Source organism: Aquarana catesbeiana, linkage group LG05 (genome assembly GCF_042186555.1).
Source record: "Aquarana catesbeiana isolate 2022-GZ linkage group LG05, ASM4218655v1, whole genome shotgun sequence".
NCBI lineage: Eukaryota > Metazoa > Chordata > Amphibia > Anura > Ranidae > Aquarana > Aquarana catesbeiana.
The window spans coordinates 411,637,734-411,653,068 of NC_133328.1; the positions used below are offsets into that span (position 1 = coordinate 411,637,734).

A 15,335-nucleotide genomic window follows, 5' to 3' on the forward strand; every position below is an offset into this window, starting at 1 on the left:
ATGGATGAACTCCTATCCCAGATGGGATCTCCCCACCGATCCTATGTTCAATGCGACCTCTAGCACTGCAACCAGGAAGTGTCTCTCCGGCTTTCTGTGTTCACATCCAACTGCAATCAACAGGTGGCCTGGAGAAGACCAAAAAAGAAGAACCTTCTTTTTTGGTACATGCACATTTGGGATTAGTACACATACACTGTGTTTATGTAGGGACCTCTGTCCCCATCAACTTAGGGAGCGCCACTCTCTCCTCACCCTTTTACATATATACCTGTTAACACCCCCTTCCAGATTGGGGGGTGCTAATTAGGGGAAGGCTGCATACCTATCTATCTATCCTAAGCGCGGAGGTAGTCTTATTCCGTGTTTATTATTGTATTTGTATAAGGCATACAGGGAGTTAACATCATTAGAACTGATAGTTTACCCCACCCACATCTGTATACCTATATAATTACTTCCTACTGTGGCTCCCGTGACTTTGATAAAGTGCAGGGCGTGAAACATGTAAGTCACGGTCTCCACAGTAACAACGAACCTGCGACCCGCCTAACACCAGGACACTCTAGGACACCCCTTGTTTCCGGTCTTTCCGGCCTCGATCTTTGCCTCCGGGTCTTTGGAGCTAGAGCACATCACTCTGAATGCCATCCAGGTCATTAGATTTTAGCAGATTGTAGCTTGCTGGATCACTGTATCAGCCTGCTTGCCTGCCTGTTTGTCTACACCCAGCAGCGTAGACTACAGTATTTTAGAGAGCTGTGTCTCTCCACTCTGGTCTTTCTCTACACATTGAGCCACACCCAGCAGCGTGGACTACAGTACACCATCTGCAGCACAGTGAGTTTGACATCTCCAGTAACCAGTAGTTGTACTCTAGAGAGCTGTGTCTTTCCACTCTGGTTTTCCCTACACATTGAGCTATCTAGCTATCCGGTCATTATCTGGACAATGGAGTGTACCTATTGATGTTACCTCTCTGTCACCAGGAAGTGTGGCGGTATTGCATATATTATAATTCGGAGTACTTCAACTATGAGAATGATTTTTATTTTATTTTGTTTGATTTTAACTACATCACTTTCATTGGACAGTTGTTTTTAATTTAATTGTGCATCCAATAAATGAACTATATTGAGTACTACTATTGCCAAAGTTCTTTTGGTACTGGTCCCATTGAGCGCTGCATTTGTTGCTTAATTTTCACTCTCCATTACCTATCACTGCACCTACCTACATTTATACTCACTCCCACTGCACCAGCGCACTTCTCCACTGACCGCCACCGCACTCACAAACTTTTCCACAGAACGTTACAAAACCTGTGCACTTCACTGACTATTAATATACTTAAAGTGTTACTAAACCCACAACAGTAAAATTAGTCTGAATATGCAGTAAAGCATGCTTGTTATATTCACTGTCGAACCTAAGGCTGAGTTCTCCGTTTGAGGGACGAGTCAGGCAATTTAGGCAAAAATTTGGCCCTGAAATGGAGACAAAGACGCACAGAGCCGCAAAGGCCGGCCACAATCTCCTGTCATGCGAATTGGATGCGGGAAAACTCACATCCAATTCACATAAGTGTGAACCCAGCCTAAGGGGTTAATCGTCTGCATTGTATAAAAAGGCTATTTGATCCTCTCTTTCCTGGTCCTCCTCTTTTTTTACTTTCCCCAGTCCATCTGCTAATAAAACTGAGCCTTGGAGGCACTCTGCACATGCTCAGTTTGGTGTGTATTGCTAGAGAGTTTTTTTTTTTTTTTTTTTGAGGGTGCATGAGATCAGTAATGGGCCAATCAGCACTGTCCACAAAGAGGGTCAGGAGTCATGCAGCCTAATAGGGCAGTCAAAGGAGAATGAAAATTCCTCCTACAAGCTTTAACCAGTGCTTGACTGGACACTGATAGAAGTCTTAAGACTGCTATATACTGCTGATGAGAAAATGTATTTAGCAGATTGTATTTACTAAAATAATTGCATTTCCATGTTCTGTGTACTGTGGGAGACCAGATATGGTGAATGCAGGGTTCTGAGCTTAGTAACACTTTAAGCATGTTCAAAGCTGCATTTCAGTCCGACTTCGGGGGGCGACTTGAAAGACATCTGTGCGGGTTCATGTACAGATATCTATTGAAATCACCCCCGAAGTTGCCAAAAGTAGTGCAGGAACTACTTTTGGGACTTTGCAGCGCCGCACCGATTCAGATGGTGCTGTTGGCGGCAATAAGTGGCCATTTTACATGCAACTTAACATGTCAAATTGCATGTGAAATCAGCCCGATGTGAACGAGGGCTAAAACCTGGAAACTGATTACTTTTTATGCAGAGCTACACCAGATTTTGCACTTTTTTAGTAAATTAACCCTATTATATAGAAAGCAAACTGCTACTACTCAGGACCTGCAAAAGTCACAGATTTTAAGACTTACCTGTAAACTTTCCACCATTGAATGTCATGGGAAATCCAGATGCACCTCCAGCAAAGTCACTCATCATTACAGCAACATCTGTGGGGAGCTTTGCACCATTAGGCCGAGTGCAATCCACCGTATTAAGGATTTTATGACCTATCGATACAAAATTCATATACTGGCGTTTGAGTTAAGAATAATTATCATTTAACAAAATACAGTATATTGGGAACAGAAATGGAAATAAAAACTACCTTTGTATTCTACAATAATACAAGTGTCCATTTCAGGATGAACTCCGTCCATCAGTATCATAAATCTGAGATCTGCATCCACCTTAAGAGAAAAAAAAAATCAGTTGGAAGGGTTTATGAAACTGTAAGTTTTATATAATGCGTGTCTTGAGTACATTTTGTAACACAGGCCACTAAATATATTCCTATTATTGCAATCGACTATAAGAGTCTAAGGTAAACCTGTCACTAGCTGGCAAAAGGTAAAGCAGAGAGGCAAGGGAAATCTCCATTCTTTTCATGAGCTACAGCTGTCCTGACTATCCAATACTTTCCCGTGTGTTGGATATTGTGTCCCCTGCTGCACGTTGTGGTTTCCATTTTCTCCTACATCACTAAAAGACACCTAGGAATGGACGGGTTGGCAGAAGGAGCCACAGCTCACAGCGGGGGCTAGCTATGTTGGATAGCAGCGATGGCCATAACTTATCAACAGAATAAAGATTCAACACACCGCCCACTGAAAATGTACATATAAGTCTTCCTCTGTATGGGGTTATTCTGCTCTAGCCAGCTAGCAATGGGATCATCTACAAAAGAGAAATAAGAGATTTTATTTCTGGCCTTTATTATCTGCAGGTTCCCATGCAGTCATCCACATCCTTCAGTTTATATTGCTTTACTGACCTACTAAGCAGAAAAACTAGATGACAAGAGCCTAATGCAGCGTACACACGGTCGGACTTTTCGACTGGACCTGTCCGACGGACGCCAACGGACCAAATCCGGCGGACAATCCGATCATGTGTGGGCTTCACCGGACCTTCAGCGGACTTTTCCAGTCGCAAATCTGACGGACTTTAGATTTGGAACATGCTTCAAATCTTTACGTCGTAACTCCGCTGGACCCAGAAATCCGCTCGTCTGTATGCTAGTCTGACAGACAAAAACCGACGCTAGGGCAGCTATTGGCTACTGGCTATCAACTTCCTTATTTTAGGCTGGTGTACGTCATCACGTACAAATCCGTCGGACTTTGGTGTGATCATGTGTAGGCAAGTCCGTTCGTTAAAAAGTCCGCTGGAAAGTCTGTCGGACCAGTCCGGTCGAAAAGTCCGCCCGTGTGTACGCGGCATAAGAAATTCAGGATGTAGAACAAGCAATATTATCTTGTGTGATTTTATTAGGTTCATTTTACAACCTTTTCAACTTTATCTTTGAACACAGCACAAAACTTGTGTGATTACAGATTTTGTTTAAAGCAATAAATGTCACACAAGTGGAAAAATTATACATTTAACGTGCTGCTTTACCTGCTGCCAGATTCCAAAAGGAACAACACTGACATTTGTCAAGTTAACACCACTCTTGTCCAGGTACCAGAAGACAGGTCGTTCTGTTTTTCCAACAAATATTGGTATATCTGGTCTTCTTTCAGCAAGCTTTCTTAGTGTAGGATAACTAGATTTGGGGAAAATAACAGCTTTTTGGTATTATATTATATGCTATAAATATAGCTCTGCGATATAGTAAAAAATAAGCAACACAATTACACACTTATTAAGATATTATTTACCAGTTGCATATGACATCAACTGCTTTTTTATAAAGTGAGGCCCAGAGGAGAAAATGGACAAAGGGGCGGCATGACTAAGGGAGGAACAAAGTCAGGGAAGGGTCAGCTAGGTTAGAGTGGTGGGAAGGGAAGTAGTCCCTACATGATTGGAGGCAGAGGCTGGATGGGCAGGGAGCAGCTGTGAGGGTCAATGCAGATAAGTGGGTTATTGTCCAAGGAATTCAGCAGAAGAGGTAACTTCCCTCCCACCCATCCTTATGTTAAGAGTTGCTGAAATGTACGCATTTTGTCACAGCAGTTGGCGGGTCAGGGGGGTCTTCGGGGGGTCAGTAATTAATTACATTGTTACATAATGGTGGGGCCCATCTAGGGTGTGGAGCACCCACTTGGTTAGTGGTGGTTCTCCCAGGAGCTAGGTCCCCTGGGTGGGGGGGGTGGAAGTATGCGTGATGTCGTAACGCCTTGGAGCTGGTTGGGGCGCAGCTGAGGACATGGGCGATTTCAGTTAAACTTTAGCCTTGAGGACACCCAAAGACCCCTTGATGTTGGGCATTGTTGAATTTTGTACTTATTGATATGTTTTAATGTGATGTTTTTTATTCTTTCGGTAATAAATTGGCTGCTGTGGCTGTATTAAACCCATGTCACCCAGTTTGTGTCTTTATTCCAGTGTTTAGGGACCCAGGTTGACGAATCCTTTAGTCAAGCATATACATTTGGGAACAAGTTGTTATCAAACAGAGGCTATTGCATGAACATAACATAGTTTTATAGCATCAGGAAGGGAAGGGGCGGGGAGCAGAGCGGCACTTATACGAGCTGACAGGCAGGGAGGGGGGACAGGGAGAGGAGGATAGCTGCGGATGACGGAGGCACATAAATTGACCATGGTGTCAGGTCTCAGTGGCCATGAAAAACCATGGTCATTTTACTGGGGGAGGGCAGATATTTTTTAAGTTAGAGACAGTTGGGCATCTAGCATTTTCAGGAGCAGATCAGCATACAACAACAATGTACACATTTCTGGCAATAGAGTTGTATTACAATGTCTTGGAAAAGAATAATCACACTCATTCACCACTATGGTGTAACACAGAGGAATGTTTGGTTTGATATAAGTTTTATCTGTGTTTGTTATAGAATTGCCACCTTTTCTTCAAGCCAAACCCTAATGCCGCGTACACACGGTCGGACTTTTCGTCTACAAAAGTCCAACGGACGCTGACGGACTAAAGCTGTCTGGTAATCCGATCGTGTGTGGGTTTCTCCGGACTTTCAACGGACTTTTTTAGCCTCAAATCCGACGGACTTTAGATTTGAAGCATGCTTCAAATCTTTACGTCGTAACTACGACGGACCCCGAAGTCCGCTCGTCTGTATGCTAGTCCGACGGACAAAAAAACGACGCATGCTCATAAGCAAAAACTAAACGGAAGCACTCGGTCTAGTAAAACTAGTGTTCGTATTGTAGGTAGCACATTCATCAAGCTGCAAAATCTGTGATCGTTGAATGCAGCGCATTTTATTTCTTCTTTACGAATGCTCTAAAGAACGAAGGTGTTTTGCTGTTCATAATCAGAGTTCTCCCAAACTGATTTCTGGATTCTTTTTCTCTTTGATCTCATGAATGATATAGTATGCATTTTAAAAACAAGGTTTCCATACTAATAATACTTTTTCCCCTTTTTTTTTTTTTTTTTTTTTTAGGTTTGTAAAGTTACCACAAAGAACCCATTATTCTTTTTTTTTTTAATAGTGATTATTTTTTAGTTTTTAGATAAAGTTAACCCAAAGCACCGTTTTTGGTTATGTAAATTTTTTGATTTTCAAGACTTACCACTTGAACATTATTAACATTAGTAATGTATTTTTGGTGTGTTTTTTCAAAACTCAATGAGATTGTTGTCCCTTGTTAATTTAACATTGTGTGTAAAATCAATGATTTCAAAGAAAACACATAAAGTCTTTTGCTAAACTCAAAAAAGATCCATTTATTCATGGTCAAAATAAAATAAAGAGGAAGTCAACGCTGGAAAAAGTCGGTGTACAAGAAAATTGGGATCTTGCGGAGTCCATATAAGAGGGAGCACAATCTGGTCCAAGAATCCCAGAGATCAACAGCACCAGCAGATGATCTAGATGTCCCCAGACTGTGGTCCTACAACAGCCTGCGTCTTCTGTCAGACCAGACTGAACCCAGGTCATCATTTTCTTCTCTTCCCTGCAGCCTTTCCTCCACGCTGCCCTGCAGCCTTCCCTGTAGCCTTCTTTTGAGGCTGTGGCTCTAGTGTTTCAGTTGTGGCAGGAGGAGGAGGAGGAGGAGGAGGAGGAGGAGGAGGGGGGGCTGCCTCATGTAGTTGGGTGTTTTGTGTTAGCGTGCCCTGCAGCCCCTTATGGATTGTTTCCCCAAATAGGCGCTCACAAATGAGGCGCTGCTCCCAATCCATCTGAAGAAGCCTGCTGGCTAAGTAGCAGCCATATGATTCTTCCGCTTCGGGGGGGCTCGTTAAAAAACGGGTGGCCTCTTGCATGAGGCGCAGGGATGCGTCCTGTGTGACCATCCCCTTCCTGGCCCTTTTTTTGGGAAGGTGGAGGGGAGGCACTTGGGATTCGGTCAGGCTCCTACTGGGCCCAGCCACCTCACTTGGCCCAGCCACCTCACTTGGCCCAGCCACCTCACTGGGAGCAGCCACCTCACTGGGAGCAGCCACCTCCTGCCTGACACTGGGCCCAGCCTCCTCCAGGATGATGGTGAATCCGGCCTCCTCCAGGCTGTCCATGGGCCTGGTCTCCTCCTGCCTGCCACTTTCCCCACATTCCTCCTGGATGAACTCATCCTGTGTATAAAAAAAGGACAATAGTTTGAGTATATTTTTTTGGGTTCATCAATGACACACAGTTTGCTTCTCATGAATAGCAAATTCAATGTGAATACTTCTCTTTAATAAAAGAGTCTAATCAGACACCATAATTATTTCAAGCAGGTGCCAAACATATTTAGCCACTACTGTCAATTGATATGTATACACAATTTTGAGTGACAAATTATTTTAGACAATTATAACATCCAGTTAACATCATTAATATTAGTACAGTAAATATTTGTTAAAATAATTTACCTGACTCCAGATGGTCATATCTGGTTCATCCAGGATGGAAGACCCAGCTTGCTCCTCATCAGCCTCTGCTGGGGTGGAGGGAAGGGTGGAGGGAAGGGTTGAAAGTGATGGCCTTGCTTCATTCTGGTCATCCAGAAAACGGAGTTGATTGTAGTACCACAGCCTGGGTACATAAACATCATCTGCTGATGCTCCTGATCTCCTTGATTCCTGGATCTTCTTATGCTCCCTCTTATACATGTTCCTCAAGACCCCAATTTTCTTGAGCAATGTCTCCATTGTTGCTTCCGGGATGGTCGCCTGGACAAAGGCCAGAAGTCTCTCCAGCGTTGACTTCCTCACATGCTTAGCATAATACTGAGGGTGTTTCACCTCCCACAAATTCCTCATCTCTCGATATTTGGAAATAAAAGATGTAAGGAACTCTGGATCCTTAAATAGGGGATTCATTATATCTTGAAAAGATGAAGTCACAAGACAAAAAACACTTTTATTATAGGTTTCTGCTAACCCCTCATCATCTTCTCCCTATGTAGGCCTCATCAATCTATCAAGCCATATAGGCCGCTTGCTACAAAGTCATGACCATAAAAACCAAAAAAATATATATCTAAAATTACCTTCGTTTTGTAACGTCCTGGTCCACTATCACCTACCACAGAACGTACGTACGACACGTGCGCAAGGCCCCTCTTTATACACTACGCATGTGTGAAACTCCGCCTGCGTCGCCCGCCCCTGACGTTCGAAATTAACTCATGTTCTCCGCCCCCTAATTCGACGCACAGAACGTACGTACGACACGTGCGCAAGGCCCCTCTTTATACACTACGCATGTGTGAAACTCCGCCTGCGTCGCCCGCCCCTGACGTTCGAAATTAACTCATGTTCTCCGCCCCCTAATTCGACGCACAGAACGTACGTACGACACGTGCGCAAGGCCCCTCTTTATACACTACGCATGTGTGAAACTCCGCCTGCGTCGCCCGCCCCTGACGTTCGATTTTAACTCATGTTCTCCGCCCATTTTTTGTTACGGCGCGTAGTGGAGTTAAATAATGGCGGAGACACCTGAAATGTTGACGACCTCAGGTAGTGGAGACAGCCCGGAGGCTGGAACGTCAACGAAATCTATGAGGCCTAGATTTAAGGCCTCTAATATGAGTTTTAAAGAGATGGTGGAGATGGTGGCCATTCTTCACAAAGACGACTATGATGGCAATTATGGGCCGTACGCACGGCCAAATTTGCGCAAGGCCAAAATAATGGCGAAGGTCGTGGAGACTTTGAAGGCATCTTTTGGGGTCCAGCGCTCCAAAGATCAATTGAGAAAAAGATGGTCTGACCTGAAACTCAGGGAGCCGGATCAATACCGACGTATCCGGAAAGTTCTTAAAAAAAGTAAGTACTTGTCGTGTTTTTCTCTTGTGTTTATTACCTTGTATACTGCTCCATGTGCTTTTCCTTCCTATACGATTTTTGTTCATCGTTTTAAACGATCTTTTAATAAACCTCGTTACATATCTATAGATAGATCGATATATAGAGATATATATATATAGATATATATATATAGAGAGAGAGAGAGAGAGAGAGAGAGAGAGAGAGAGAGAGAGAGAGAGAGAGAGAGAGAGAGATATATATATAGAGATAGAGATATATATATATAGATATAGAGATATAGAGAGAGAGAGAAATATAGAGATAGGTAGATAGATAGATATAGAAATGTAAAACATTCTTTTTGAATATTTGAAGTTATCTTAATTTTTTTGCTTTACATTTAGTTAGATATTTAGAGATTTTGTTCCAGATATAGAGAGAGATCAAAAGATTATTAACTATATTTTGAGATATTGATATCTATCTATCCGATATGTCTTTATAATTTTAAATATTGAGGTAAAATAGGAACTCTACACAAACCACTTCATTACAAATGTTGGAAAATTACTATGTACTAAAATATCTGTGTGCTAATTAGATTAATAATTTTTTGTTTCACATAGGGGAAAAATCACTCAGCCAACACCAAGAAGACAGTCCACCCCAAGCAAAACATGATTGGGAAATCAGCCCAAGTCCCATTGAGGATGTGGAGGAAGGAGAGGTGGGCGACATGGGCACCCCACCAGGTGAGTGTCTGACACACCAGCTTACGTTAATCTATGCATGGCTGCCTTTTGTTTAATGTAATTTGTCTACTCTATTTTAGGGGATCTTGTTGTGCTTGATTCAAGCTACAGTGCCACCCCCGAGGATGTGGAGGAATTAGGCTACATGGGCACCCCACCAGGTCAGTGTCTGAGACAACAGCTTTATTATGGTAAGGTAAACTATGTATGTGTGCATATTTCTAAAGACATTTTTTGGTTTCATTCCACTTTAGGTACAACAACAAGAAGTGACTATTTCACTTCTGAAAGTGCCCAACGGCTAATTGGTCAAATAATGGCCTGGAATAAAGACATGGATGAAATGCGGAATCGGCTGGATCGTATGCAGCAGGAAATGAAGGACATGATTGATGTTTTGGGTCGAATCTAAATCCCCTTTTTTAAACCCCAAAACATCAATCATGTCCTTCATTTCCTGTTTTGCTGACCCCATTCTGGGCCTTCTCTTTTTTTTTTTGGCAGAACATAAATGGCTGTTTAACCTAATGTAAAAAAGGAGGGCTGTTTCTCGTAAATACCTCAAAAATCCACAATAAAATAAAACTTGATTTTCTAAAAAACACAAAAAAAAAAAATTAAAAGTGATTTTAAAAAACCAAAAAAATCAAAAAATTGATTTGAAAAACCAAAAAAAACTAAAAAACTTGATTTTAAAAAACCAAAAAAAAATAAAAAACTTGATTTTAGAAAACCAAAAAAAAATAAAAAACTTGATTTTAAAAAAACAAAAAAAAATAACAAACTTGATTTTCAAAAACCAAAAAAAAAAAAAAAACTTTATTAAAAAAAAAAAAAAAAAAAAACTTGATTTTAAAAAACCAAAAAAAAATAAAAAACTTGATTTTAAAAAACCAAAAAAAAAAAAAAACTTTATTAAAAAAAAAAAAAAAAAACTTGATTTTAAAAAACCAAAAAAAAATAAAAAACTTGATTTTAAAAAACCAAAAAAAAAAAAAAACTTTATTAAAAAAAAAAAAAAAAAAAAACTTGATTTTAAAAAACCAAAAAAAAATAACAAACTTGATTTTAAAAAACCAAAAAAAAATAACAAACTTGATTTTCAAAAACCAAAAAAAAAAAAAAAAAAAACTTGATTTTAAAAAACCAAAAAAAAAAAAAAACTTGATTTTAAAAAACCAAAAAAAAATAACAAACTTGATTTTCAAAAACCAAAAAAAAAATACAAAACTTGATTTTAAAAAACCAAAAAAAAAAAAAAACTTTATTAAAAAAAAAAAGAAAAAAAAACTAACTTGATTAAAAAAAAAAAAAAAACATTAAAAAAACAATTGCTTTTAAAAAAAATAAAAAAAAAAAAAACTTGATTTTCCAAAAACAAAAAATAAGCCTGTTTGCGAAAATCAAAAAGCCAAAAATATTTTTTTGTGGATTAGGTAGAAATATTTAAATATAATTATATTTTGCTACATTATTAAGATATCATTATATTTTTGTCTATGAACATTTTATACTAAATGCAGAACTGAATGCATAACAACCATTGATAAAAACATCTCCTTATAGGAATTAAATAAATGTGTGGTTTGTTATTTCAAGGCTCAGTATCATTTTGGTTATAATTGTAAAAAAGTGGTTTACAGTGGCAATGTAGCTTATTTAGACATTTAAAATTAAAATACAGTTGGCACTACAACTGCTCGACCATAACCTAGGAGACAGCCCAAAAGAAAGGCAAGCAATAAATATAAAGCAAGATTTCATCAATATTTTTTTTATTGTCAAAAATTATATATCCTGGCCCATTGCAATGGCCCCCCTACCCATAAAATAATTAACATATTGCTGTCTAACTTGACGGGCACTTTGGGGGGCCAAGCCAGTACGGACAGTATCCAGGCCTGTAAGGTTGGCTTCTATTTGTCCGGCCTCAGGCCCAACTGTGCCTATATAATTGGGAGAATGCTTATTTAAAAAGTTGTGCAGAATGCAGCACGAAAAAATGATAAAATTAAGTTTGTATTCCGCCAAATTAATGGCTGTTTGAAACAGGCGGAACCGGCTGGCCAGAATTCCAAACGCATTCTCAACCACTCTTCTAGCTCTGGCCAGCCGGTAATTAAAAACCCTCCTCTCCGGGGTGAGGGTTCTTTGGGGGAATGGCCTCATGAGGTGCTTGCTGAGAGCGAAGGCTTCATCGGCAATGAAGACAAAGGGGAGTCCTTCCACGTTATCCTCATCAGGTGGCAATCCCAGGCCACCACTCTGGAGACGCTGGCAGAACTCCGTCTGGGCAAATACTCCTCCATCCGACATCTGGCCATTCTTCCCCACGTCCACATATAAAAAATCATAGTGTGCCGACACCACCGCCATTAAAACAATACTGTGGAACCCCTTATAATTAAAATAATATGACCCCGAATGGGGTGGTGGCACAATGTGGACATGTTTCCCATCTATAGCCCCTCCACAATTGGGAAAGTCCCAACGGCTGTCAAAATGGGATGCCACAGTCTGCCATTCCTGTGGCGTTGAAGGAAACTGGGGAATCAAACAAGAAAACCAAAATCAATTAATTTGTAAGCTAACATTGCAAGAAAATTAGACAATTAAAAACATTATTCCCCAGCATCAGTATAACATTCAATAATTTAATTCTTCTGGAATAACTAATATGGAAAGGCACACTTATCAGATTGCTCACCCCCTCTGATGGAACATTGATTACATTTTAGGGGGTTGTGAAATCCCCAAAAAAAATTACTTTTAGGACACGCAGGAATTTAGGGACTAAAAAGGCTACAAGACTGCAGTTGTCGCACTCTGCAGGTGCAGTTGCTAACCAGCTTACAGTAAATGAGGTAATGTAAAAAGGCATTCATGTTGCAAGGAGTACACAATCACATGCAAGGGCAATTAATGAAAACACTTTGAGGCTTGCATATGATTTGATGATGGAAATCAGCAGAGCTTCTGCTCATTTACTAAAGCACTGGAACAAATGCACTTGTAGAGTGCACATGCATTTTGCAAACTGCAACATATATTTGCTTTAGACAAATCAACACCACAGAACATTCAAGCAAATTTTAACGAGGGTGGGGGTGGGGGGGTTGTGAAATCTAGATAATTGCTCATTAGCAGCACACTATTTGGAGTGAGTTTAGGTGGGGGTGGGTGGGGGGGTTGGGAAATCTAGATAATTGCTAATTAGCAGCACACTATTTGGACTGAGTTTAGGTGGGGGTGGGTGGGGGGGTTGGGAAATCTAGCTAATTGCTAATTATAAGCACACTAAATACACTCAAACAAAATACATTCAAAATGAGTAGACTAGGTGGATATGTTCCCATCACTTCATGCTGGGAAGGTTATTGAAGGAAAATAACAGGAAAAAAATCCAGCATGTGTGAGGATAAAAAAGGGGACATTCACACTATATTGCAATGATGGTAAGTAGTGTTTGAAGCAAGAAATACATTATATTATCAAAGATTACATAAAAGAACATGTGACGCTAATAAAAGAAAAATATCTTACCTTAATATAGTCCTTCTGCAGGACCTGTATGATGGCAGAACAGGTCTCTGGGATAATGATCCCCAGAGCCTGGGGGGAGATGCCTGTCGAGAACTAAAGGTCCTGCAGGCTTCTCCCTGTGGCCAAATACCGCAAGGTAGCGACCAGCCTCTGCTCCGGAGTGATGGCTTGCCTCATGCAGGTATCCTGCCTGCTGATATAGGGGGTCAGCAAAGCCAACAAACGGTCAAAAACGGGGTCCGTCATCCGGAGAAAGTTCCTGAAATCCTCAGGATTATTCTCACGGATCTCACGGAGCAAAGGCATGTGACAGAACTGGTCACGCTGAAGCAACCAATTCTTGGTCCATGAACTCCTCCTCGCCCTGTTCATGGACTGGTCTTGGGCTGAAGAATAAACTACAGCACCAAGCACATACAATGCACGAGCTCTACGACGAGTACGTACAGGTAACATGGCTTCAAAACGGTCGGCTGGTCAGAACGCACTAAACAGAACGCACTGAAGAACAGCAAGGCCTGTGAAGAACGACCTGAAAATCAGGAACGAGCGGCCAATAAAACAAAGATTTCTCAATGCCAACTGACCAAACGCACTGAAAAGCAGATACAAACCTCACAAGCACAGACTGAACAACAGTTAAAACGAACTGAAAAATACGAGTCTCAAAACGCGAATCGTCTCTCACCAAACTTCTACTAACACGAGATAAACACGAGATTAGCAGAAGGAGCCCAAAGGGTGTCGTACGGGCTATTGAACTTCCGTTTTATAGTCTCGTCGGACTTGGTGTACGTCACCGCGTACTAGGCTGTCGTACTTTTGTGTGGTCGTGTGTAGGCAAGTCCGTTCGTAAGAAAGTCTGCCGCAAGTCCGCCGAAGGTACGTCGGAAGTATGTCGGACAGGCTGTCGGACTTTTGTAGACGAAAAGTCCGACCGTGTGTACGCGGCATAACACTTTAGCGGCATGTGGCAATTTTATTTTTTAACATACAAAACAAATGCTCATGAAAAACAAAAAACAAAATGTAGTACAAATAGATGTAAAACCTGTATAACCTTTTTTAAAAATTGTGCTGCACTAAAACGCATGGTATTTTGTCACATGAGCACATAAGCAAGGTGTGTGGTTGTGCTATTATTACTTAATGGCACCACTGTAAACCAGCAAAAGTGCTGTGTGTTTTTGTGCGTTGCAGGAATGCACACAATTTTTCATGCATTCCTGCAAGGCAAAAATGTTCACCTAAGGCAGAGGTAATAAATTAAAATTTAAGGAGGTCCGAATTTCTCTCGAATATAACATAAAAGTAGGCTAATCACACCATATTTCAAGTAACAGAAAATAAAACCACTTTACATAATGTGTCCTCATCAGAGTGCCCCTTACATCAGGTAATCCCATCAGAATCCCCCTTACACCAGGTGTCCCCATCAGAATCCCCCTTACATCAGGTGTCTCCATCAGATTCCCCCTTTTATCAGGTGTCCCCATCAAAGTCCCCCTTACATCACGTGTCCCCATCAAAGTCCCCCTTACATCAGGTGTCCCCATCAGATTCCCCCTTACATTAGGTGTTCCCATCAAAGTCCCCCTTACATCAGGTGTCTCCATCAGATTCCCCCTTACATCAGGTGTCCCCATCAAAGTCCCCCTTACATCAAGTGTCCCCATCAAAGTCCCCCTTACATCAGGTGTCCCCATCAGAGTCTCCCTTACATCAGGTGTCCCCATCAAAGTCCCCCTTCCATCAGGTGTCCCCATCAGAATCCTCCTTACATAAGGTATCCCCATCAGAGTCCCCCCTTAAGTTTGTGCCCCCATCAGAGCCCCCTTTAATCTGGTGCTTCCACCAGAGTCGCCCTTAATCTGGTGCTGCCACCAGAGTCCCCCTTAATCTGGTGCCCCCATCAGAGTCCCCCTTACATCAGGTGCCCCCATCAGAGTCCCCCTTACATCAGGGGCCTCCATTAGAGTTCCCCTTACATCAGGTGCCTCGATCAGAGTTCCTCTTACATCAGTTGCCTCCATTAGAGTTTATCTTTACATTAGGTACCCCATCATAGTCAACCTTAATCTGGTGTCCCCTCAGAGTCCCCCTAACATCAGGTGCTCCCATCAGAGTCCCCCCTAACATCACAGTCCTTTATTACATCGGGTGTCCCTCCACGCACAAGAGTTCCTCCCCTTTCCCCCTGAACTCAACAAACTGCAAACAAGGCAGCTCCTCCTTCCTCTCTCCAGTCTCCAGACTGTCTTCATTCTCCGGCAGTGCTGTGTTGAGACTGAGCTGTGTCGGCTCTCTATTACCCT

The 15,335-nt window shown here is 41.5% G+C and overlaps 1 protein-coding gene across 1 annotated transcript in view; it reads right to left on the minus strand.

The window, feature by feature from the left end:
* The window catches only part of LOC141144988 (cytidine monophosphate-N-acetylneuraminic acid hydroxylase-like), a 328,965-nt gene that overhangs the window by 145,120 nt on the left and 168,510 nt on the right, over positions 1 to 15,335 (minus strand). The window contains exons 5-7 of the mRNA XM_073631171.1: positions 3,961 to 4,108; positions 2,669 to 2,750; positions 2,433 to 2,570 (exon numbers count right to left, since the gene is read on the minus strand). Coding sequence (XP_073487272.1) covers positions 2,433 to 2,570; positions 2,669 to 2,750; positions 3,961 to 4,108 — 368 coding nt within the window. The remainder of the gene's footprint in view (positions 1 to 2,432; positions 2,571 to 2,668; positions 2,751 to 3,960; positions 4,109 to 15,335) is intronic.